Genomic DNA, 25,572 nt, shown 5'->3' with positions numbered 1-25,572 from the left:
GATTTTTATTGGAATAAAGTTGTATTTGGACCTCTTAGCAGAAGTCTGGAGCTTCAGTTCCCATTCACTACAAGCCATGGAGACCTCGGAGGTCCTGAGGGGTGCAGAACCCAATCACCTCCCTCAACATCAATACTTGAAATGAGTGAATCCAGTGAGATGACCCCGCAGGTCCAGCGCCAGTTTTCCACTTTCCTCATCTCCTCCCCAGGTGGGGTCATCATTTTAGAGCCTGAAAATTCCGGCCTCAGCATGGAGTAACACTGCAAAGTGTAGCGGGGGGGGGGGGGGGGAGGGGGTGAGATCCGCTCTTTGGTGTAAACCTGCCTCCACATTTATGGATGTGTTTTGTAGATTGAAGTCGATCTCTGGTGTCAGATAAATGTGAAGCAGGTTGGGACTTCCTGTAGAAACGTTCGACATGAAAAGTCTTTGTTCTGCATTCTCTGTGTTCTCCATACCAATGGTATCCCTTCCCCCTCCTCCTCCAGGATTCGGGTACCAATCAGAGCTGGAGCTGAGAGTGGCAGAAGCTGCAAGAAGACAATACAACAAACTGAAAATACAGACGAAGGCGGAAATCCGGCAAACCATCGATCGTTTATTGGTTGGAGAGTTCATTGTGAGTTTCTCTGGAAGTGTTGACTGTTGCAGTTGTGAGAATTTAAAGATTGATCCGCGGGTCTCCAAAGTATCAAAGAACTGATCGATGCGTCTTAAAGGAGAAGTACGGCCAAAGGTAGTTTAGCCGTACTTCTATGCATCATGGGAGTGAAGTCCGTTCTGTATTATTGTGACCCGTTTTCAGCCGACCACGGGCTAAAGCTCACTGTCTGCTGACATCACTCAGCCGGTCCAGAAGCCTGGAACAGCACCTAGCTCAGCCTATCAGCAATCCGCAGAGAGCCTGACCCCCCCCCCCACCCCTCCACAGCCTGGTACTCCAGGGGGAGCAGGGGGGAGGAGACTCATGCAGAGGATGGAGGAGGGGGAGGAGACTCATGCAGGGAGGAAGGAGGAGGGGAGGAGACTCATGCAGGGAGGAGGGGAGGAGACTCATGCAGATAGCACAGGAAGAAGAAGGGAGGAAGTAGGAGGGGAGGAGGAGACTTATGCAGATAGAGGAAGAAGGAGGGAGGAAGAAGGAGGAGGGGAGATGAAGGAGGGGAGAAGACTCATGCAGATAACAGAGGAAGGAGGAGGGGGGAGGAGACTCATGCAGAGAGGGGGGGGGGACTCATGCAGATAGCGGAGGAAGGGGGAGGAGACTCATGCAGATAGCGGAGGAAGGGGGAGGAGACTCATGCAGATAGCGGAGGAAGGGGGAGGAGACTCATGCAGATAGCGGAGGAAGGGGGAGGAGACTCATGCAGATAGCAGAGAAAGAAGGAGAGAGGAGGGGGAGGAGACTCATGCAGATAGCAGAGAGAGGAGGGGGAGGAGACTCATGCAGATAGCGGAGGAAGGGGGAGGAGACTCATGCAGATAGCGGAGGAAGGGGGAGGAGACTCATGCAGATAGCGGAGGAAGGGGGAGGAGACTCATGCAGATAGCGGAGGAAGGGGGAGGAGACTCATGCAGATAGCGGAGGAAGGGGGAGGAGACTCATGCAGATAGCGGAGGAAGGGGGAGGAGACTCATGCAGATAGCGGAGGAAGGGGGAGGAGACTCATGCAGATAGCGGAGGAAGGCAGAGGGGAGAGGTGACTCATGCAGATAGCAGAGGAAGGGGGAGGTGACTCATGCAGATAGCAGAGGAAGGGGGAGGAGACTCATGCAGATAGCAGAGGAAGGGGGAGGAGACTCATGCAGATAGCGGAGGAAGGGGGAGGAGACTCATGCAGATAGCAGAGGAAGAAGGAGGGAGGAAGGAGGAGGGGAGGAGACTCATGCAGAGGGGGGGGGGACTCATGCAGATAGCAGAGGAAGAAGGAGGGGGGGGGGAGGAGGGAGGAATAAGGGGAGAGGGAGGGGGAAGGGAGGTTTATACACATAGCAGAGGAAGGAGGAGGGAGGAAGAAGGGGAGAGGGAGGGGGAGGGGGAGGTTTATACACATAGCAGAGGAAGGAGGAGGGAGGAAGAAGGGGAGGGGGAGAGGGAGGGGGAGGGGGAGGTTTATACACATAGCAGAGGAGGGAGGAAGAAGGGGAGAAGGAGGGGGGGGGGACTCATGCAGATAGCAGAGGAAGAAGGAGGGGGGGAGGAGGGAGGAATAAGGGGAGAGGGAGGGGGAAGGGAGGTTTATACACATAGCAGAGGGAGGAAGAAGGGGAGAGGGAGGGGGAGGGGGAGGTTTATGCAGATAGCAGAGGAGGGGGGAGGAGACTCATACAGATAGCAGAGGGGGGAGGAGGGAGGACTAAGGGGATAGGGAGGGGGAGGAGGAGGTTTATGCAGATAGCAGAGGTAGGAGGCATCAGACAGAACAGTAGACACTATAGAGGGATGTTCTTTGCTCAGATTTCATGTCTGAGGTTTATGTAGCCACGGCTCCCCATATAACCTCCAAATGGCCGTGGTGTGATGTCACAGGCTCGGCTCCTCCCCTGGAACATGTTACGCCCCGTGATTGGGCTTCCTCAGTAGGCCTACTGAGGAAGCCCATTGTGATCTTTTTTTTTTTTGCATTTTTTTGCACTTTACTTTGTTTAAAACATTTTTTTGAGGAGGTTGACAAATTTGACGCCCTTCTTTGGCGTGATTTACAATGAGCTGCTATCCCGCTACAGATGGCTATGTGCGTAAAACTGCACAGCAGAGCACGTCGGGGCATTGCAGAGGTATAAATCCAGCTTTAGAATCCCATGCTTTGTGTCTACATTGGGGGCCTAGCAGACTGCCAACCCTCTGCTCTCATAGGAAAACACAAACTGTCTGTGTTGTGAACTTTGAAAATGAATTTCCTACAATGCTCACAGATACAGAGATGAGTGGGGGGGCTCATTTTTAGTAGTTTTCCTGCTTGTTGGGAATAGGTTAAAACTTTAGTGAATATGATCGGAGCTCAGGTTTATATTGATGATCGGAGCTCAGGTTTATATTGATGATCGGAGCTCAGGTTTATATTGATGATCGGAGCTCAGGGTTATATTGATGATCGGAGCTCAGGGTTATATTGATGATCGGAGCTCAGGTTTATATCCATGATCGGAGCTCAGGTTTATATTGATGATCGGAGCTCAGGTTTATATTAATGATCGGAGCTCAGGTTTATATCCATGATCGGAGCTCAGGTTTATATTGATGATCGGAGCTCAGGTTTATATTAATGATCGGAGCTCAGGTTTATATCCATGATCGGAGCTCAGGTTTATATTGATGATCGGAGCTCAGGTTTATATTGATGATCGGAGCTCAGGTTTATATCCATGATCGGAGCTCAGGTTTATATTGATGATCGGAGCTCAGGATTAGATTTATGATCGGAGCTCAGGTTTATATTTATGATTGGAGCTCAGGTTTATATTTATGATCGGAGCTCAGGTTTATATTGATGATCGGAGCTCAGGTTTATATCCATGATCGGAGCTCAGGTTTATATCCATGATCGGAGCTCAGGTTTATATTGATGATCGGAGCTCAGGTTTATATTGATGATCGGAGCTCAGGTTTATATTGATGATCGGAGCTCAGGTTTATATTGATGATCGGAGCTCAGGTTTATATTGATGATCGGAGCTCAGGTTTATATTGATGATCGGAGCTCAGGGTTATATTGATGATCGGAGCTCAGGGTTATATTGATGATCGGAGCTCAGGTTTATATCCATGATCGGAGCTCAGGTTTATATTGATGATCGGAGCTCAGGTTTATATTGATGATCGGAGCTCAGGTTTATATTAATGATCGGAGCTCAGGTTTATATTAATGATCGGAGCTCAGGTTTATATCCATGATCGGAGCTCAGGTTTATATTGATGATCGGAGCTCAGGTTTATATTGATGATCGGAGCTCAGGTTTATATCCATGATCGGAGCTCAGGTTTATATTGATGATCGGAGCTCAGGATTAGATTTATGATCGGAGCTCAGGTTTATATTTATGATTGGAGCTCAGGTTTATATTTATGATCGGAGCTCAGGTTTATATTGATGATCGGAGCTCAGGTTTATATCCATGATCGGAGCTCAGGTTTATATCCATGATCGGAGCTCAGGTTTATATTGATGATCGGAGCTCAGGTTTATATTGATGATCGGAGCTCAGGTTTATATTGATGATCGGAGCTCAGGGTTATATTGATGATCGGAGCTCAGGTTTATATTGATGATCGGAGCTCAGGTTTATATTGATGATCGGAGCTCAGGTTTATATTGATGATCGGAGCTCAGGTTTATATTGATGATCGGAGCTCAGGGTTATATTGATGATCGGAGCTCAGGGTTATATTGATGATCGGAGCTCAGGTTTATATTGATGATCGGAGCTCAGGTTTATATTGATGATCGGAGCTCAGGTTTATATCCATGATCGGAGCTCAGGTTTATATTGATGATCGGAGCTCAGGTTTATATTAATGATCGGAGCTCAGGTTTATATCCATGATCGGAGCTCAGGTTTATATTGATGATCGGAGCTCAGGTTTATATTGATGATCGGAGCTCAGGTTTATATCCATGATCGGAGCTCAGGTTTATATTGATGATCGGAGCTCAGGATTAGATTTATGATCGGAGCTCAGGTTTATATTTATGATTGGAGCTCAGGTTTATATTTATGATCGGAGCTCAGGTTTATATTGATGATCGGAGCTCAGGTTTATATCCATGATCGGAGCTCAGGTTTATATCCATGATCGGAGCTCAGGTTTATATTGATGATCGGAGCTCAGGTTTATATTGATGATCGGAGCTCAGGTTTATATTTATGATCGGAGCTCAGGATTAGATTTATGATCGGAGCTCAGGTTTATATCCATGATCGGAGCTCAGGTTTATATCCATGATCGGAGCTCAGGTTTATATTGATGATCGGAGCTCAGGTTTATATTGATGATCGGAGCTCAGGTTTATATTGATGATCAGAGCTCAGGTTTATATTGATGATCGGAGCTCAGGTTTATATTGATGATCGGAGCTCAGGTTTATATTGATGATCGGAGCTCAGGTTTATATTTATGATCGGAGCTCAGGTTTATATTTATGATCGGAGCTCAGGTTTATATCCATGATCGGAGCTCAGGTTTATATTCATGATCGGAGCTCAGGTTTATATTTGATCGGAGCTCAGGATTAGATTTATGATCGGAGCTCAGGTTTATATTGATGATCGGAGCTCAGGTTTATATTTATGATCGGAGCTCAGGATTAGATTTATGATCGGAGCTCAGGTTTATATTTGATCGGAGCTCAGGTTTATATCCATGATCGGAGCTCAGGTTTATATTGATGATCGGAGCTCAGGTTTATATTGATGATCGGAGCTCAGGTTTATATTGATGATCGGAGCTCAGGTTTATATTGATGATCGGAGCTCAGGTTTATATTCATGATCGGAGCTCAGGTTCATATTGATGATCGGAGCTCAGGGTTATATTGATGATCGGAGCTCAGGTTTATATTGATGATCGGAGCTCAGGTTTATATTGATGATCGGAGCTCAGGTTTATATTCATGATCGGAGCTCAGGATTAGATTTATGATCGGAGCTCAGGTTTATATTCATGATCGGAGCTCAGGGTTATATTGATGATCGGAGCTCAGGTTTATATTGATGATCGGAGCTCAGGTTTATATTTGATCGGAGCTCAGGTTTATATTGATGATCGGAGCTCAGGTTTATATTGTTGATCGGAGCTCAGGTTTATATTGATGATCGGAGCTCAGGTTTATATTGATGATCGGAGCTCAGGTTTATATTGATGATCGGAGCTCAGGTTTATATTGATGATCGGAGCTCAGGTTCATATTGATGATCGGAGCTCAGGGTTATATTGATGATCGGAGCTCAGGTTTATATTGATGATCGGAGCTCAGGTTTATATTAATGATCGGAGCTCAGGTTTATATCCATGATCGGAGCTCAGGATTAGATTTATGATCGGAGCTCAGGTTTATATTCATGATCGGAGCTCAGGGTTATATTGATGATCGGAGCTCAGGTTTATATTGATGATCGGAGCTCAGGTTTATATTTATGATCGGAGCTCAGGTTTATATTGATGATCGGAGCTCAGGGTTATATTGATGATCGGAGCTCAGGTTTATATTGATGATCGGAGCTCAGGGTTATATTGATGATCGGAGCTCAGGTTTATATTGATGATCGGAGCTCAGGTTTATATTGATGATCGGAGCTCAGGTTTATATTGATGATCGGAGCTCAGGTTTATATTGATGATCGGAGCTCAGGGTTATATTTATGATCGGAGCTCAGGTTTATATTTGATCGGAGCTCAGGTTTATATTGATGATCGGAGCTCAGGTTTATATTGATGATCGGAGCTCAGGTTTATATTGATGATCGGAGCTCAGGGTTATATTTATGATCGGAGCTCAGGTTTATATTGATGATCGGAGCTCAGGTTTATATTCATGATCGGAGCTCAGGTTTATATTGATGATCGGAGCTCAGGTTTATATTGATGATCGGAGCTCAGGTTTATATTGATGATCGGAGCTCAGGTTTATATTGATGATCGGAGCTCAGGTTTATATTGATGATCGGAGCTCAGGTTTATATTGATGATCGGAGCTCAGGTTTATATTGATGATCGGAGCTCAGGTTTATATTTATGATCGGAGCTCAGGTTTATATTCATGATCGGAGCTCAGGTTTATATCCATGATCGGAGCTCAGGTTTATATCCATGATCGGAGCTCAGGTTTATATCCATGATCGGAGCTCAGGATTAGATTTATGATCGGAGCTCAGGTTTATATTTGATCGGAGCTCAGGTTTATATCCATGATCGGAGCTCAGGTTTATATTGATGATCGGAACTCAGGGTTATATTGATGATCGGAGCTCAGGGTTATATTCATGATCGGAGCTCAGGGTTGTATTCATGATCGGAGCTCAGGGTTATATTTATGATCGAAGCTCAGGTTTATATTGATGATCGGAGCTCAGGTTTATATCCATGATCGGAGCTCAGGTTTATATCCATGATCGGAGCTCAGGTTTATATTTATGATCGGAGCTCAGGTTTATATTGATGATCGGAGCTCAGGTTTATATTTATGATCGGAGCTCAGGATTAGATTTATGATCGGAGCTCAGGTTTATATTTGATCGGAGCTCAGGTTTATATCCATGATCGGAGCTCAGGTTTATATTGATGATCGGAGCTCAGGTTTATATTGATGATCGGAGCTCAGGTTTATATTGATGATCGGAGCTCAGGTTTATATTGATGATCGGAGCTCAGGTTTATATTGATGATCGGAGCTCAGGTTTATATTTATGATCGGAGCTCAGGTTTATATTCATGATCGGAGCTCAGGTTTATATTGATGATCGGAGCTCAGGTTTATATTGATGATCGGAGCTCAGGTTTATATTGATGATCGGAGCTCAGGTTTATATTGATGATCGGAGCTCAGGTTTATATTGATGATCGGAGCTCAGGTTTATATTGATGATCGGAGCTCAGGTTTATATTGATGATCGGAGCTCAGGTTTATATTGATGATCGGAGCTCAGGTTTATATTGATGATCGGAGCTCAGGTTTATATTGATGATCGGAGCTCAGGTTTATATTGATGATCGGAGCTCAGGTTTATATTGATGATCGGAGCTCAGGTTTATATTTATGATCGGAGCTCAGGTTTATATCCATGATCGGAGCTCAGGTTTATATTCATGATCGGAGCTCAGGTTTATATTTGATCGGAGCTCAGGATTAGATTTATGATCGGAGCTCAGGTTTATATTGATGATCGGAGCTCAGGTTTATATTTATGATCGGAGCTCAGGATTAGATTTATGATCGGAGCTCAGGTTTATATTTGATCGGAGCTCAGGTTTATATCCATGATCGGAGCTCAGGTTTATATTGATGATCGGAGCTCAGGTTTATATTGATGATCGGAGCTCAGGTTTATATTGATGATCGGAGCTCAGGTTTATATTGATGATCGGAGCTCAGGTTTATATTGATGATCGGAGCTCAGGTTTATATTGATGATCGGAGCTCAGGGTTATATTTATGATCGGAGCTCAGGGTTATATTCATGATCGGAGCTCAGGTTTATATTCATGATCGGAGCTCAGGTTTATATTGATGATCGGAGCTCAGGTTTATATTGATGATCGGAGCTCAGGTTTATATTGATGATCGGAGCTCAGGTTTATATTGATGATCGGAGCTCAGGTTTATATTTATGATCGGAGCTCAGGTTTATATTGATGATCGGAGCTCAGGTTTATATTGATGATCGGAGCTCAGGTTTATATTGATGATCGGAGCTCAGGTTTATATTGATGATCGGAGCTCAGGTTTATATTGATGATCGGAGCTCAGGTTTATATTGATGATCGGAGCTCAGGTTTATATTGATGATCGGAGCTCAGGTTTATATTTATGATCGGAGCTCAGGTTTATATTCATGATCGGAGCTCAGGTTTATATTCATGATCGGAGCTCAGGTTTATATTTGATCGGAGCTCAGGTTTATATTTGATCGGAGCTCAGGTTTATATCCATGATCGGAGCTCAGGGTTATATTGATGATCGGAGCTCAGGTTTATATTGATGATCGGAGCTCAGGTTTATATTGATGATCGGAGCTCAGGTTTATATTGATGATCGGAGCTCAGCTTTATATTGATGATCGGAGCTCAGGTTTATATTGATGATCGGAGCTCAGGTTTATATTGATGATCGGAGCTCAGGTTTATATTGATGATCGGAGCTCAGCTTTATATTAATGATCGGAGCTCAGGTTTATATTGATGATCGGAGCTCAGGTTTATATTGATGATCGGAGCTCAGGTTTATATTGATGATCGGAGCTCAGGTTTATATTGATGATCGGAGCTCAGGTTTATATTTATGATCGGAGCTCAGGTTTATATTTATGATCGGAGCTCAGGTTTATATTGATGATCGGAGCTCAGGGTTATATATTTATGATCGGAGCTCAGGTTTATATCCATGATCGGAGCTCAGGTTTATATTGATGATCGGAGCTCAGGTTTATATTGATGATCGGAGCTCAGGTTTATATTGATGATCGGAGCTCAGGTTTATATTGATGATTGGAGCTCAGGTTTATATTGATGATCGGAGCTCAGGTTTATATTGATGATCGGAGCTCAGGTTTATATTGATGATCGGAGCTCAGGTTTATATTGATGATCGGAGCTCAGGATTATATTCAGATTTATATATGAATAAATATATTGATTTGTTTCTTCCTCTGTACAGGAGAACAGCAGGCGCTGGACGATACGTTTGGATATCTCGGCTCCCCAGGTGATCTTTCCGGATGATTTTGTGTGCCAGGATCCGGTATTGGTGGTGGTGGATCTTGGAAGAATCCTGCTTACCAATTCTCACGGTACGGATGATCTGTAGGTAGAAGGACTCTGTGTGTGGAAGCCATCAGAGAGAACGTCTTCCTTTTATCAGCCGATTCCGGCTTCTCTTATAAATTGTCATTGCAGAAAACGACATTCTCTACAGAATGGTTTCTATGAGAGGAACCCTGACACCTGGAGGAGGACCAGAGTAGAGCTGCATGCGCGCAGGCACAGGGCTCTGAAGGAACGGTGCAGGCGGCTGTTACTTCAGAGCGCATGCGCCGATGACGTCAGCTGCATGCAATGTAAATATCTCCTAAACGGTGCAAGTTTAGGAGATATTTTACTGTACCTATAGGTAACCTTATCATAGACGTATCTATAGGTACAAACAGTACCCGGGGGTTTACAGCCACTTTAAGGTAAAAAACTTGCTTGCAGCTCCCTTCCGAAACATCAGAGGCTCGCTCAGCTCTCTCCCTCCTCATTGGCCAGAAAGGAGAGAGCAGGGGGTGAGTCTAGGGGCAAGAATGCGCGGGTGCCCCCATAGCAAGTGGCTTGTTATAGGAGAATCAGGGCTGCTCTGTGCAAAACCATTACAGAGCCGGTGAGTACAATATGTTTATTATAATAAAACAAAAATCCAGCTTTTCAATGACTTTAACCACTTGCTGACCGCCACAAGTACATTTACTGAGGCAGTCAGCCCCTCCTGGGCAAAGTGACGTAGTACTACGTCACTCGCCCAGGAACCTGTAGAGGGCCAGCGCACGCCGCCGGAGGCACGCTCCCACCCCTGCTCGTTCACTGAGGTCCCAGTGCGAGTGACCGGGGGCTCCGATCTCCGCCGGTCACTCGCGATCTCCCACTGGAGAGGGAGAAAGGCAGGCGGCTGATGTAAACAAAGCCGCCTGTCATGCTCCCTGGTGTAACTGCAGAGACTATGGAATCCTTCTATGTAGGATCGTATGTCTCTGTGGTTACATCAAAAGCCACGCCCCCCCCCACAGTTGGAATCACACCCCTAGGGACACACTTAACCCCTTGATCTCTAATAAAGTTAACCCCTTCCCTGCCAGTGTCATTAATACAGTGACAGTGCATATATATATAGCCCTGATTACTGTAGTAATGTCACTGGTACCCCCAAAAGTGTCAAAAATGTCAGTACGGGGTCCGATCTGTCCGCCGCAATGTCGCAGTCCCGCAAAAAAAAAATCGCAGATCGCCGCCATTACTCGTTAAAAAAAAAAACAATAAAAATTACAGAAATCTTTCCCATAGTTAGTAAACGCAATACATTTTGCGCAAACCAATCAAAATACACTTATTTTGATTTTTTTTTTTTTTTTTTTTTTACCAAACATAGGTAGCAGAAAACAAATTGACCTAAAGGACTCTTTCACACGGTCCGCTCCGTAGGCGGATCTGTGTTGCTCAGCAGGGATCGATCCGCAATCCCCGCTGAGCCAGGCAGATGACAACTCCGTCTCCGCTTGCAGAGCAGAGAGGGAGGTGTCTCAGCCCCCGCTGCCCTCTATGGGGGATCTGATGAGAGCGGACTGCTTGTCCGCTCTCATCAGATCCGATCCGCTCCGATTACTGAACGGATGGAAAAATAGGGTTTCCATCCGTCCAGATTTCAGCACAGGATCGGATGCGGATGGCAGCGGGTGTCAGTGGAGGTGACCTCCGCTGACACCCGCTGCCCCATAGAGCTGCATGGAGGATCCGATCAGATCCACCTAAAAAACTGACAGGAACCGGATCTGATCGGATCGCCCGTGTGTGAAAGAGCCCAAAATGTTAAAAAATTTTGATTTTTACATGTTTTTTTTTGGGGGGGGGGGGGGAATTTCATATAAAAAATGTGAAAAATATTGTTATTTTTTCAGAATTATCGCTCTTTTTTTGTTTATAGCGCAAAAAATAAAAATCGTACAGGAGATCAAATACCACCAAAAGAAATCTCTGTGGGAAAAAAAAGGACGACAATTTCATTTGAGTACAGCGTCGCACGACCGCGCAATTGTCCGTTAAAATCACGCAGTAAATAGGGCCTGGTCTTTGAGCAGCCAAATCCTCCAGGGCTTAAGTGGTTAACACAAAGTGGTGGCTGCAGCCATAATCTTGGCACCATTTGTTTTCACCTGTCAGTCGTCTGTTTTGTAAACCAGGCAACGATCGTAAAAGCACCCCGTCCCCTCGCACATACACACAAATGCAATCCCACATGTGTGTCCCGGGACAGATATGTAAAGTGTGAAGCACACATGTGGGATGGCTGTGAATGTCGGAGAGCGCAATCATTTTACACCCATAATTCACCATTCACTCCAAACTGATGACCTGGAAAGGCCTCTTATTGCATTATCTTAGGATTAGGGGACCGTTTTAGGTACCGCAGTTTGTGCATGGCTGGAAAATGGTGACCATTTACATTTTTATGTTTGGTATCAATTACACAACATCATCTTTTATAATTTACCAGAAAATTTGGTATTTTATTGTATTTGTAGGCATTTAAATGCATGAAAGTGGTTCTAAAGGCAGAAGGTTTTCTTCATTCTATGCAGTAAGGTAAAAATTATTTTGTGTGCAGCCCCCCCCCCCTTATACTTACCTGAGCCCCATCTTCATCCAGCACTGTGCATTAGAGCAGTGGCTCTCCCAGGTCTTTCTCTCTTTACTGGCTCACACAGCAGTGGGAGCCATTGTCTCTTGTTGCTGTCAATTACAGCCAGTGAGCCAATGAGGAGAGAGCGAGGGGGGGGGGGCGAGCTACACTGGCTTGAGTGCCCCAATAACAAGAGGCTTACCTGTTGGAGGCACTCAGCATGGGGGAGGAGCCAAGACCACCAGCCGGGGACCTAAAAAAAGATTTGTTTGCGTAGCCATTTACAAACGCACAAACATGTTATCTTTCCTTATCATAGACTTATGTATAAGCACAGGGGTAACCCCACTAAATGTAATAAAATATGGGGGTCATTGGATACAGAGGTCCGACACTTGCAGTTGACCCCCCGCCTTTTGCCACTTAGAATTCTTATGTCCGTTTCTTTGCACTATTTGTCTTAACTGAATGTCTTGACAGGTTGATACCACTGCCTATATGCAATGTTTTTTTTGGCCACAAATGTATTGTATATGCACAGTCCTTCCAAATGTTGTTGTAAAACTTATTGGTTTTTCTTTTTTTTTTGTTTAATAAACTCACTGTTTGGAAAAAAACAAAAAAAACAAACATGTTCTAGTTACCAGCTCTGTAAGCGCCGGTTCACACTACCGCGACGCTACTTTAGGTGGCGACCTCCGAGGTCGCGGTGCGAGCAGCGCGCCGCGACCTCGGAGCGGCCGCCACGGACTTCATAACATTGAAGTCTATGGCGGTCGCCTCCTGGTCGCCCCAAAGAAGCTCCGGACCCTTTTTCTAGGTCGGAGCAACTTGTGTCCCTCCTATCAGAACGGGTCCACAGCTTCTCTATGGGAGGCGACCTGTGAGGCGACCAGGTCGCCCTAGTGTGAACTGGCACTAAAAGTTCTGCACAGAGCAGCCCAAATTCTATCTTTTTTTGGGTCCCCCGCTGGTGGTCCTGGCTCCTCCCCCCTGCCGAGTGCCTCCAATAGCTAAGCCCCTTGTTATAGGGGCACTCAAGCAGGCTCGCTCACACAAAGAGTGCAGCTCGGCCCCGCCCCCCACTCTCTCCTCATTGGCTCACTGCCTGTGATTGAAATGCTGATTTTAACATGTGACAAATTTATAAATTGGGCCAGACAGCAAGTGGTTAAAGGCATTTTTAAAGTGATATTTAGAGTATTTTGTTTGTTTCAAAGTACCAAACCTGTTCTGCTTCCCGGCTCTGTAAGGCTCGGTTCACACCGGGGCGGCACGACTCCTTACTACTTCGGGGGCGACTTGTGCAGTCCCATGCACCACGACTTCAGTGACTTCACATAATGGAAGTCTATGTGAGTCACTCCGAGGTCGCCCCGAAGTAGTACAGGACCCTTTTTCTAACTCTGAGCGACTTGTGTCACTCCTATTAGAACAGTTCCCGTAGCACAGAATGGACCGCGACATGTCAGGCTGACCAGTCACGCGAGTGTGGACCGGGTCTAAGGGTTTTGCACAGAGCAGCCCCGATCCTCCTCTTCTGGGGTCCCCCTCCGGCACTCCTGGCCCCTCCCTTTTTGAAAGCAGCTTGCTATGGGGGCACCCGAGCCGAGTCTCTGCTCTGTGTGCCCATTCAGACATGGAGCTGTGGCTCGCCCCCCCCCTCTCTGTCTCTCGCTCTCTCTCTCTCTCCCCTCATTGGCTCACTGACTTTGACAGCAGCGGGAGCCAATGTCACTCCGCTGCTGTCTCAGCCAATGAGGAGGGGGAGTCCCGGACGGCTGAGGCACTTGTGCAACATGGCTGGATGGAGATGGGGCTCAGGTAAGTATTAGGGGGGGGCTGAGGGGGGCTTCTGCACACTGAAGGGTAATACATAAAATGCATTAAGATAAAATACTTTCTGTCTTTAGAACCACTTTAACTATGGAGAATATTTAATCTTATGCCTCATTTTTGTTATTTTCTCATCAGATCAGGGTAAAAGGAAGGCCACAGATCATTTATCTGCAGAGACAAATGATTTAAGTGACGAAGAATACAAAACTCCTCTAGCAACCCCAACAAGCAGCCCTCCCCCCGAAGCGGAGGCCAAAGCGGGGTCTGACACCGCCAGCTACAGTGGGACGGAGCTGAGCGAGGAGCAGCTGGAAGCTTACCTGCTGAGCGATAAAATGTATGAGAAATACTCGCTGTCATGCAAAGATTTGCAGATCATGGTTGGGCATGTGAAGGACAACTGGAAGCATCTCCAGGACAATGAAGTCGGCCCGACTCACGTTGTGGAGAAGTTCAATGTCCACTTACAGTTGGAACGTCGATTGATTTACACGTCGGATCCTCAGTATCCTGGGGCAATGCTTTCCGGCACACTGCCAGATCTAAAAATTCACATCAATGAAGACAAGATCTTTGCTTTGAAGAAATGTTTTACCAGCTTGGCAAATGCTGAAACCAAGACGTCTGATAATCTGCTTCTCAGGAAAGAGAAAATATTCTCTGATACAGAAAGCAATGGAAGGATGAAGGATTCTGTGATGAATCTGACCCAAAGCATTGTCACCCTGGAGCAGCACACCCGCGAGGTTCTTGTAGAGTCTAAGCTTCTTCTGGCTGAATTTAAAATCAACTATATGCAGCTCGGTGTGGAAAGCTGCGGGCGGTACATTTCCCTTCTTAAAGTGTTTGGCTGTAATGCCAATCTTGTAAAACGACCGTATGATGTAGAGGTGGCCCTGACCGTTCATGGTCTACTCATGGTGGACACCATGCAAACCTACGGCCCTGACTTTGACCTTCTCATGGCTTCCCACAAGAATCTTTGCTTGGATGCGCCAACTGGGAGTCTTCGTGACAGCAGAGCCCAGTCTCCAGCATCGGACAATGACCTTTCACCTTCTGGTCCATTCACATTTAAAAATAAATGTGCTTCCTTTGAAAACATGAGCCTAAAAGATCAGGAATCTCTCATCCGGCTGGAATATCAGTTCGTCAGCTCCGAATGTCCTTCAATGAACTTGGACAGCTCCTTGCAAGTCATGACTGTCCAGGTCAACAATTTGGACATCATCCTTAATCCGGAGACGATGGTCGCGCTCATTGGTTTTCTTCAGAAGTCTTTTCCGAGAGAGAACGATGAGGCCAGTCCTCAACCTTTAAAGGACAATTATGAAAGCAACTTTACAGAGCAAGAATTCTTTCAGTCAACGTATGAGCAGAACACTCGGGTGGCAATTGACATTCACAGGTTAAACATCCTTCTCTTCCGGACAATTAATACCCCGGATGGAAGAAGTAGTGGAAAGAAGATTGCCACGGCCAGCATTGGTGGTACGAGGGTGAACGTCGCTCTAGGGAGTAGATTTGATGTCAATGGATCTCTCGGCTGTCTCCAGCTTATAGACCTTGCCCAGGATTCCTCAAAAAAACAATATGTGATCAGTATAGGGAACACGGCTGCCTATGAAGGCCAAGGATGCGATGTCGAGGCTCTGGAGGCCATGTTTGTTAAACGAGACTCCCAATATAGTCCGATGGAGGCGCTGAGTTTTACTTTTGTTGAGAAGTCCAAAGAAGAATTTGCACTTAACCTTAAAATGGCGTCTTTGCATTATAACCACTCAGCCAAGTTTCTGAAAGAGCTGACCCTATCAATGGATGAGCTGGAAGACAACTTCCGGAACATGCTAAAGACTGCGGCTTCAAAAGTCTCCTCTGTGCTGGCCACCAAAACCGCCGAGTACAGCGAGATGGTGTCACTCTTCGAAACTCCGCGCAAACATCGGGACTCTGTACAGTACGAGGACGACTATGATGGGTTCAGTCCCGTCACTGCCAAGATGGATACAGTAAAACTCATTCTTAACATTAATATAGAGTCTCCGGTTGTGTCCATCCCCCGAACTCCCGGGAGCACAGAACTTCTTGTTGGACACCTCGGTCAGATATCTATTCAGAACTTTGTGTCCGATGAGGACCACTCAAGTAGTGACCGGATACATGTTGAGATCAGAGATATAAAGCTCTACTCATTGAACAGCAATATTCTCTCTCATAAAGAATATCGGCGTTCAGAATCTGAATCCTCGCGGTCCGGCTCAGCCAGTGTGAGCAGCCAGGAGGAGGCGCATTTCACCCGCCATGATTTCTTTGAGTCTTTGCAGAAGAATCAAGGTGAGTTTAAATAAATTTCATATTTTCATTTCATGTCTTTGTATGAAGAGTTGTGGCAACAAGAAGGTAGATCTGCTGTCAGACAGCGCAGTCAGCATCCTCGCTGATAAATTGCTGAGTAGAAAGGTTTTTCTTCGTTGCGCTTTCATGATTTTATATCATTTGTGGGGGTAAGCGGAGAGGACTGGCCTGTTCTCTATCAGGGTGCATATCAGCAGAAAATAAATACATATACAGTACATCTCTGCAGTACACGCTCATTTCCCCATATTTTATCTCTTCAGAGATTCTCCAAGAATAGAAAAATACCCGATAAAATGTCAGAAATGCTCTCCCGAATCCTGCTGTGAGCTGACAACACAGAATTTTTGTGGACTGAGCGGTGTCAGCCCTGCTCAACTGTATTTTACCAAACTGTTCAGACCCACCTACTATCCCATCTCTAACACACAAGGGCTATTCATACTGTAGAGTCCCATTACAAGAACTTTGAGGGCTAACTACTCTCCTTGAGATAACACAGGACCCATGTAGAGGACCCATGTCGAGGACACGGGACCCATGTCGAGGACACGGGACAGCTCTGAATTTCTGACACGATCTGTATGTTTGTTTCTACCCTTATTGATCAGATATAACAAGACACTTCCAATGAGATATTTACGGGGCTAAAAGAGAGCAGATAAGAGAAGCTCTTTGTTGGGGTTTACATGGATGATGTTCAGGCTGAGCCGCTCAGTCAGATAGCTGTCACAGCGGCTGTAATTTATAACCAGCAGAGCCCCAGGGAGCTCCATTTAGAGGGATGTTCCATATTCCTGGATATCTTTGTAGGCTTTGTTGTGGTTTTCCCATTCATGACCCGCAGTTGTAAAATATTGTTTTTTAATTCTCCAGCTTTCCACATATTACACAACACGACCATACAGTTCAAAATGGAGAAGTTTAATCTAGAAAGAGACTGCAAGACGACCTTTCCATTCAACGAAGACCCTTTAGAGGTGGAAAGCATCTTAAAGATTCAGGGAAATCTGGTCAATAATGTTCAGGTAAGTCTGTTATGTATGGGGTTGTGTAGGTGAGCGAGGAAGGCGCTCTCAGTGGATTGCTAAGAGTTAGAACTATTGCTGGAGATGTGTTCATGATTGGACCTGACCTTCACATTCTTCATTGTTGAGATATGTTCATGATTGGACCTGACCTTCACACTCTTCATTGCTGGAGATGTGTTCATGATTGGACCTGACCTTCACACTCTTCATTGCTGGGGATGGGTTCATGGTTGGACTTTCACTTCACATTCCTAATTGCTGGAGATGGGTTCATGATTGGACCTGACCTTCACATTCTTCATTGTTGAGATGTGTTCATGATTGGACCCGACCTTCACATTCTTTATTGCTGGGGATGGGTTCGTGATTGAATCTTTACTTCACATTTTTCAATTTTGAAGATGTGTTCATGATTGGACCTGACCTTCAAATTTTTCATTGCTGTAGATGGGTTTGTGATTGAACCTGACCTTCACATTCTTCATTGCTTGAGGTGTGTTCATGATTGGACCTGACCTTTGGATTCTTCATTGCTGGAGATGGGTTCATGGTTGGACCTGACCTTTACCGTCTTCATTGTTGGAGATGGGTTCATGGTTGGACCTGATCTTCACATTCTTCATTGCTGGAGATAGGTTTGTGATTGGACCTGACCTTCACATTTTTTATTGCTGGGAATGGGTTCATGATTGGACCTGACCTTCACATTTTTCATTGCTGGAGATGGGTTCATGATTGGACCTGATCTTCAAACTCTTCATTGCTGGAGATGGGTTTGTGATTGGACCTGACCTTCACATTCTTCATTGCTGGAGATGGGTTCATGATTGGACCTGACCTTCACTTTTTTTATTGCTGGAGATGGGTTTGTGATTGGACCTGACCTTGACATTCTTCATTGCTGGAGGTGTCTAAATGATTGGACCGGACCTTTACATTCTTCATTGCTTGAGGTGTGTTCATGACTGGACCTGACCTTTGCATTCTCCATTGCTGGAGATGTGTTCATGATTGGACCTGACCTTCACATTCTTCATTGTTGAGATGTGTTCATGATTGGACCTGACCTTCACATTCTTCATTGCTGGAGATGGGTTCATGATTGGACCTGACCTTCACATTCTTCATTGCTGGGGGTGGGTTCATGGTTGGACTTTCACTTCACATTCCTAATTGCTGGAGATGGGTTCATGATTGGACCTGACCTTCACATTCTTCATTGTTGAGATGTGTTCATGATTGGACCCGACCTTCACATTCTTCATTGCTGGAGGTGTGTTCATGGTTGGACCTGACCTTTGCATTCTTCATTACTGGAAGTGGGTTCATGATTGGACTTGACCTTTTACATTCTTACATACTGGAGATGGGTTCATGATTGGACCTGACCTTTGCGTTCTTCATTGCTGGGGATGGGTTCATGGTTGGACTTTCACTTCACATTCCTAATTGCTGGAGATGGGTTTGTGATTGGACCTGACCTTCACATTCTTTATTGCTGGGAATGGGTTCGTTATTGGATCTTCACTTCACATTTTTCAATTTTGAAGATGTGTTCATGATTGGACCCGACCTTCAAATTTTTCATTGCTGTAGATGGGTTTGTGATTGGACCTGACCTTCACATTCTTCATTGCTGGGGATGGGTTCATGATTGGACCTGACCTTCACACTCTTCATTGCTTGAGGTGTGTTCATGATTGGACCTGACCTTAGCGTTCTTCATTGCTGGAGATGGGTTCATGGTTGGACCTGACCTTTACCGTCTTCATTGTTGGAGATGGGTTCATGGTTGGACCTGATCTTCACATTCTTCATTGCTGGAGATAGGTTTGTGATTGGACCTGACCTTCACATTTTTTATTGCTGGGAATGGGTTCATGATTGGACCTGACCTTCACATTTTTCATTGCTGGAGATGGGTTCGTGATTGGACCTGACCTTCAAATTTTTCATTGCTGGAGATGGGTTCGTGATTGGACCTGACCTTCAAATTTTTCATTGCTGGAGATGGGTTTGTGATTGGACCTGACCTTCACATTTTTTATTGCTGGGAATGGGTTCATGATTGGACCTGACCTTCACATTTTTCATTGCTGTAGATGGGTTTGTGATTGGACCTGACCTTCACATTCTTCATTGCTGGGGATGGGTTCATGATTGAACCTGATCTTCACACTCTTCATTGCTTGAGGTGTGTTCATGATTGGACCTGACCTTAGCGTTCTTCATTGCTGGAGATGGGTTCATGGTTGGACCTGACCTTTACCGTCTTCATTGTTGGAGATAGGTTTGTGATTGGACCTGACCTTCACATTTTTTATTGCTGGGAATGGGTTCATGATTGGACCTGACCTTCACATTTTTCATTGCTGGAGATGGGTTCGTGATTGGACCTGACCTTCAAATTTTTCATTGCTGGAGATGGGTTTGTGATTGGACCTGACCTTCACATTTTTTATTGCTGGGAATGGGTTCATGATTGGACCTGACCTTCACATTTTTCATTGCTGGAGATGGGTTTGTGATTGGACCTGACCTTCAAATTCTTCATTGCTGGAGATGGGTTCATGATTGGACCCGACCTTCACATTTTTTATTGCTGGGAATGGGTTCATGATTGGACCTGACCTTCACATTTTTCATTGCTGGAGATGGGTTTGTGATTGGACCTGACCTTCAAATTCTTCATTGCTGGAGATGGGTTCATGATTGGACCCGACCTTCACATTTTTTATTGCTGGGAATGGGTTCATGATTGGACCTGACCTTCACATTTTTCATTGCTATAGATGGGTTTGTGATTGGACATGACCTTCACATTCTTCAGTACAGAGATGGGTTCATGATTGGACCTGACCTTGACCTTCTTCATTGCTGGAGGTGTCTAAATGATTGGACCTAACCTTCACATTCTTCATTGCTTGAGGTGTGTTCATGACTGGACCTGACCATTGCATTCTTCATTGCTGGAGATGGGTTCATGGTTGGAACTGATCTTCACATTCTTCATTCCCGGAGATGGGTTTGTGATTGGACCTGACCTTCACATTCTTCATTGCTGGAGGTGTGTTCATAGTTGGACCTGACTTTTACTGTCTTCATTGTTGGAGATGGGTTCATGGTTGGACCTGACCTTCACATTCTTACATACTGGAGATGGGTTCATGGTTGGACTTGACCTTTACATTCTTCATTGCTGGAGATGGGTTCATGACTGGACCGAACCCTCACATTCTTCATTTTGGTCCTAAACAATATCTTACAAAAAAAAGGGTTTCCCCATTGCATTTTGATATAGATTGTGGACCTACTGGGACTTTCCAGGTTCTCCATAGATGTATCACACATACACATGATATCGTATTACAAATCTTTCATTTAATTGGAGCATTCGTTCAAGAAGTCTCTAGGGTCAGTTGATCCTCTTCATCTGGATCTGTGGAGCGATCGCTGAAATTATTAAGGCATTCCATTACCATAGAATCCTCAGAAGACAACATAGAAGAGAACATGCTGGGGAGTCTCTTCCACCATCAGGACATACCACACAGTAAAGGATTCTCAGTTTTGTGTGTCCTTGACTCCCCATGCTAAGGTATCCTGCATCAAGGACCAGCCCCATAATATGCTCCCCAAACCTGATAGTTGATATTTGGGGGGTTTTCAATAGATCATGTACTGGAGTCATTTAGGGAAAAGGTGGTATATTTATCAAAGACATTGCAGTCTGCAGAGAAAAGTGCGTCACATAAAGGGCAGCCAATAGAGTGCGATCAGGAGACCAACACCATGTTTATTAGGTTTTCTTTATTTAGAATGCCTTCAGCTGATTGCTGTGTTCTGTGTAGGAATGACATTATGTTTGGGCTCCTGTGCACATTTTCTTCTTTCCTTGTATTATACCAACTTGCTATAATAGATTTGTGTAGCCGCGTAGGCATGACATAAATTTACCTCCACTGCCCTTCTACAGCATGTCCCAGCTTTCTAGTATTACCTTCTTCTGGTAGCAACTGGCCTTCTATAAAGGCATGATCAGAAGAAATTGACATTGCCTATGCTCCATACTTATCTCCTCTTGAAGTGGACCTTTCCGCCTTTTAGTGAATTTCACATCGCTGCATCCTGATGTAAAATCATCAACTCTGATTAAAAATACAGTTCCTGGTTCATTTACCTTTTTTGGGTCCACTTCCTGGTTCCCCTGTAGGCACTCGTGACAAAGCTGCACAGATGAATACAAAAAATGTGTGCAGCGCTAAACAATATCAATAAAACACGAAGTGCTGTGCTTGTGAAAAAGAAAGAGTCCAAAGGTGCATAAAAAGTCCATAATCCAGAGATTATAATAAAGTGTCCATCGTGCATAGAGAGTGTCCGAACACTCACCAGATGTATTATCATATAATGCAGTGGGAATTGATACATTCCGAATGAATAATAATCTTGAAAAGGTGCTCCTCCTTCACCATATGCATGCACTCACCCGAAAACGCAAATAAATGGGCCTGAACAACAATCCAAACGAAAGCAGGAAAGCTGGCCTGGTCTGTGGGACCACCCCTTAGGGGTCGCCGAGCGCTGGATATGCTGTGTGAATGCGATTGGGCCAAACAAAGTGCTTCCTCCACTGTGATCTCTACCAAGTATTATTCATTCGGAGTGTATCAATTCCCACTGCATTATATGATAATACATCTGGTGAGTGTTCGGACAATCTCTATGCACGATGGACACTTTATTATAATCTCTGGATTATGGACTTTTTATGCACCTTTGGACTCTTTATTTTTCACAAGCACAGCACTTCGTGTTTTATTGATATTGTTTAGCACTGCACACATTTTTTGTATTCGTCATTTAGAAGGTTATATATTCTCATTGTTGTGCAGGCGGCTGAGGCCTTATAGCGCTCACTTAACACATGGTTTGTGAAAGCTGCACAGATGCACTCTGGGAAGGCATTGTAAGTGGTGCCTTCAAGGCGATCCGATAATGAAGTGATTGTAAGGGAAGATTAAAAAATAACATCTCTATACTCTCTGTGTATAGGAATTTCACAGAGCAGCCCCCATCCTCCTCTTCTCAGGCCCTCGCGACACTCCTGGCTCCTCCTCTCTGTCCAGTTCCTCCATGCACTTGTGCGTGCTCGCTCCCGAGCGGTGCTGATGCGTCCATTGACACAGACAGTGGGACCCCCCCCCCCCCCCCCCCCCTGCTCCCGCATCACTGGCTTTGATTGAGAGCACTGGGAGCCAATGGCTACAAATGCCTCAGCAAAGCCAGTGAGACCCAGAAGTGAGGGGTGAGGAGAGCAGCAAACATGCACTGGATCCAATGAGGGCTCAGGTAAATAAAAGGGGGGGTGAGGGGCCAAATTTGATGCTGAAACATTTTTTACCTTAAAGTATAGCCAAAGGCAAAATTTTTTGTAGTTTTGGATAGAGTTTAGAGGGAAACCTTCCAAAGAGGACACTAGTTCTGGTGACCTGGGGGGCCCCAAAGGAATTCCCTTAATTTGCAGGGATTTCCTCTCACTTCCTGTTTGGTTATGACAGCGGTCCTCAACTCCGGTCCTCAGGGCCCACTAACAGGCCAGGTTTGCAAGATAACAGAAATCCATCCCAGGTGATATCATTTGCTGCTCAGTGATTGCAGTACTCTAGTCTGCATCTCCCCAAGGTAATACTTAAATTCTGGCCTGTTAGTGTGCCCTGAGGACCGGAGTTGAGGACCACTGAGTTATGGGACAGGAAGTGAAGTGAAATCTCCTCAATGGGGCACAGATGGGAAAAATAAAATCTCACAGGGGTTATAACCCATCCTAATTCTATCCAAAATGAAAGAAAAAGTTTTGCCTATAGTTCTACTTTAATGCAAGGAATGCATTTGGGTAAAAAATGTTTCGGCTTTAAAACTGCTTTAGGCTGCAAGATCCTGAGGAATTCATATACTGCACATGTGTGACAGGAAGGCCATGATGTCACACGCCTCTTTTTGCACATGCCCCGTACGGCATTAGCGTTCTTTGCTGTTAAAAAAATCATGCGTTCCATTTCACACATGTGCAGGACGACATCATTTTCAAAATGGCGCAGGGACAGCGGCTGCACAGAGGCGGCCTGGAAAAGGGTCCACAAGACTAGAAAAGCAGCGTGGACGTAGGTGTGCTGGTTTATATGGAATGTATTTATAGATTTACATTTTTTTTGCGCCTTGGGGAAATCCTCTCTAATTTCCGTTTCTCCAGGTCAGCAGGAATTTTCGGTACGGCTTTTGCATTGAGTGTTGTACTGTAGGAGTTGTAGTCATTTTAAATGATGATCTTGTTTTTTCTCCCTGCAGGTTGTTCTGGCAAAGCTCGTATATGAGCAGGTCCTGCAGACTCTGGACAACTTGGTCTACAGTGGAGATGTGAATAAGTTGCCTCAGTCCTCCACCAGCACCTCGGGTCCAACCACCCCGGATAAATCCGCTCCTAAAGCTCCTGAGGTTTTCATTGAGCAGAAAGAGACCCATCTGTTCAAAGCTCCTCACCTTCGCCCCATAGCCAGCAAATCCGTGTCTACTCAGGAGGTCAAACCCTTTACTCAGATTCAGGCCAATTTCAGCATCTCTGAGCTCCAGATCCAGCTGAGCGGAGATCTCACACTCGGTTCTCAAGGTCTCGTCAGTCTCAGATTTCAAGACTTTGACATTGAATTTAATAAAGAGCACCCCCACACCCTGGCCATACAGATAGCCTTACGTTCCCTTCTGATGGAAGACTTACTGGAAAAGAATCCTGACTCAAAGTACAAGAATCTGATGGTGTCACGGGGGGCTCCGAAAACATCAAGTTTGGCCCACAAGGAATATTTGTCACAGTCGTGTCCATTGGTTTCTCATGCTGAATATCCGGACATGCCGCGGTCTCTTCCTTCTCATATGGAAGAAGCACCAAACGTCTTCCAGTTATATCAAAGACCAACCAGCACTTCTCGCAAGAAACGGAGCGAAGACCTTGATTCCGAGTACCCATCAACTCCCCCACCTTCCCCAACGTCAGAGAGGTCCAAGCCATCCAGCCTGAAGGACGACTTTGATGACTCCTTGGTCCACATTAATGTGTTTTTGGTGGACAAACAGCACCCAGAATTCTCCTCAAAGTACAAACGGATCAATCGCAGTGTGAATGTGGATTTCAACTGCCTTGATGTGTTAATTACCCTGCAGACCTGGGTCGTCATTTTAGACTTTTTTGGAATTGGTTCAACAGCTGACAATCATGCTATGAAGCCTGAGACATTGGACAGCCGGCAGGCCATGAGATCAGAAATGAGCTCCAGCATCAGCACTCCTGTCCAGGAACAAACTAATACCAAAATGGATCTGAAGGTAATCATAAACCAGAGAGGAACATTCTGGAAGCCCACTTTCCACTATAGGGAGCCATGGGTTCCATCTCTTTTCTGTTTCACTGAGTCACAGTCAATGCTACTTTCACCCGTGTAGCTCTGGCCTATAACTGAAATGTCACTTTCTGGTGGAAGGACCCTTTGGGATGTCTTCACACCTGCATGGTGCACTAACGTGTGTTACCGCAACACGTGCTCAGCATTTATATTAAATATCACACCAACACACCTTGCAAACCCAGCCCAATGCATTACAAAGCACCACCATGTACAGAGGGTTCTGATCTGCCGGTTCTGCTTCAGTTTGGTGAACAAAAATGTACTGCCAAAGTTTTGTATTTTTGTAAGTAGGCAGCACATTAGAAGTGATGTCTTCATTTAGGTTCAATATCCTGCATGTTACATTGTGAGCGGAACCATTCCACAACGCACTGGAGCCTAATGTCAGCTGAGCTGTTCTGTGATTGGCTGCTATAGGTTGTCTGTGACACAACTAATTACACCTTTTATAGTCTCTAACCTTCAAATCTGAAGACAGCCGGCGAAGAATATCCTTCATAAATAACAAAACTCCTCTTTAGAAGACTTCCATGTACAGTATATTGTATGTCCACAGATCAGAGCCCCGCCCTTCTTCAGGTGTTTATGTTCCAAACACATTTTATAACACCATGGTAACAAAAAGGTGTTCACATTCCAACCCGCCCAGCATCTTATACCTTATTATTATACAGGATTTATACAGCGCCAACAGTTTACGCAGCGCTTTACAATGTAGAGGAGGGACAATTCATTATAGACGCCATAGGAGGGCCCTGCTCATAAACCCATCTACCGTTCATTCCACATGTATGTCACATA

At 45.2% G+C, this 25,572-nt stretch overlaps 1 protein-coding gene across 1 annotated transcript in view; it reads left to right on the top strand.

Moving 5' to 3' along the window:
* VPS13D (vacuolar protein sorting 13 homolog D) overlaps window positions 1-25,572 on the top strand; it is a 431,274-nt gene that overhangs the window by 69,661 nt on the left and 336,041 nt on the right. The window contains exons 17-21 of the mRNA XM_082274036.1: window positions 492-622; window positions 9,375-9,507; window positions 14,061-16,259; window positions 17,157-17,308; window positions 23,660-24,691. Coding sequence (XP_082130162.1) covers window positions 492-622; window positions 9,375-9,507; window positions 14,061-16,259; window positions 17,157-17,308; window positions 23,660-24,691 — 3,647 coding nt within the window. The remainder of the gene's footprint in view (window positions 1-491; window positions 623-9,374; window positions 9,508-14,060; window positions 16,260-17,156; window positions 17,309-23,659; window positions 24,692-25,572) is intronic.

The sequence above is a fragment of the Pelophylax lessonae genome (assembly GCF_965119305.1).
Source record: "Pelophylax lessonae genome assembly, chromosome: 12".
Taxonomy (NCBI): domain Eukaryota; kingdom Metazoa; phylum Chordata; class Amphibia; order Anura; family Ranidae; genus Pelophylax; species Pelophylax lessonae.
This window is presented reverse-complemented; position numbering and strand designations above follow the sequence as displayed.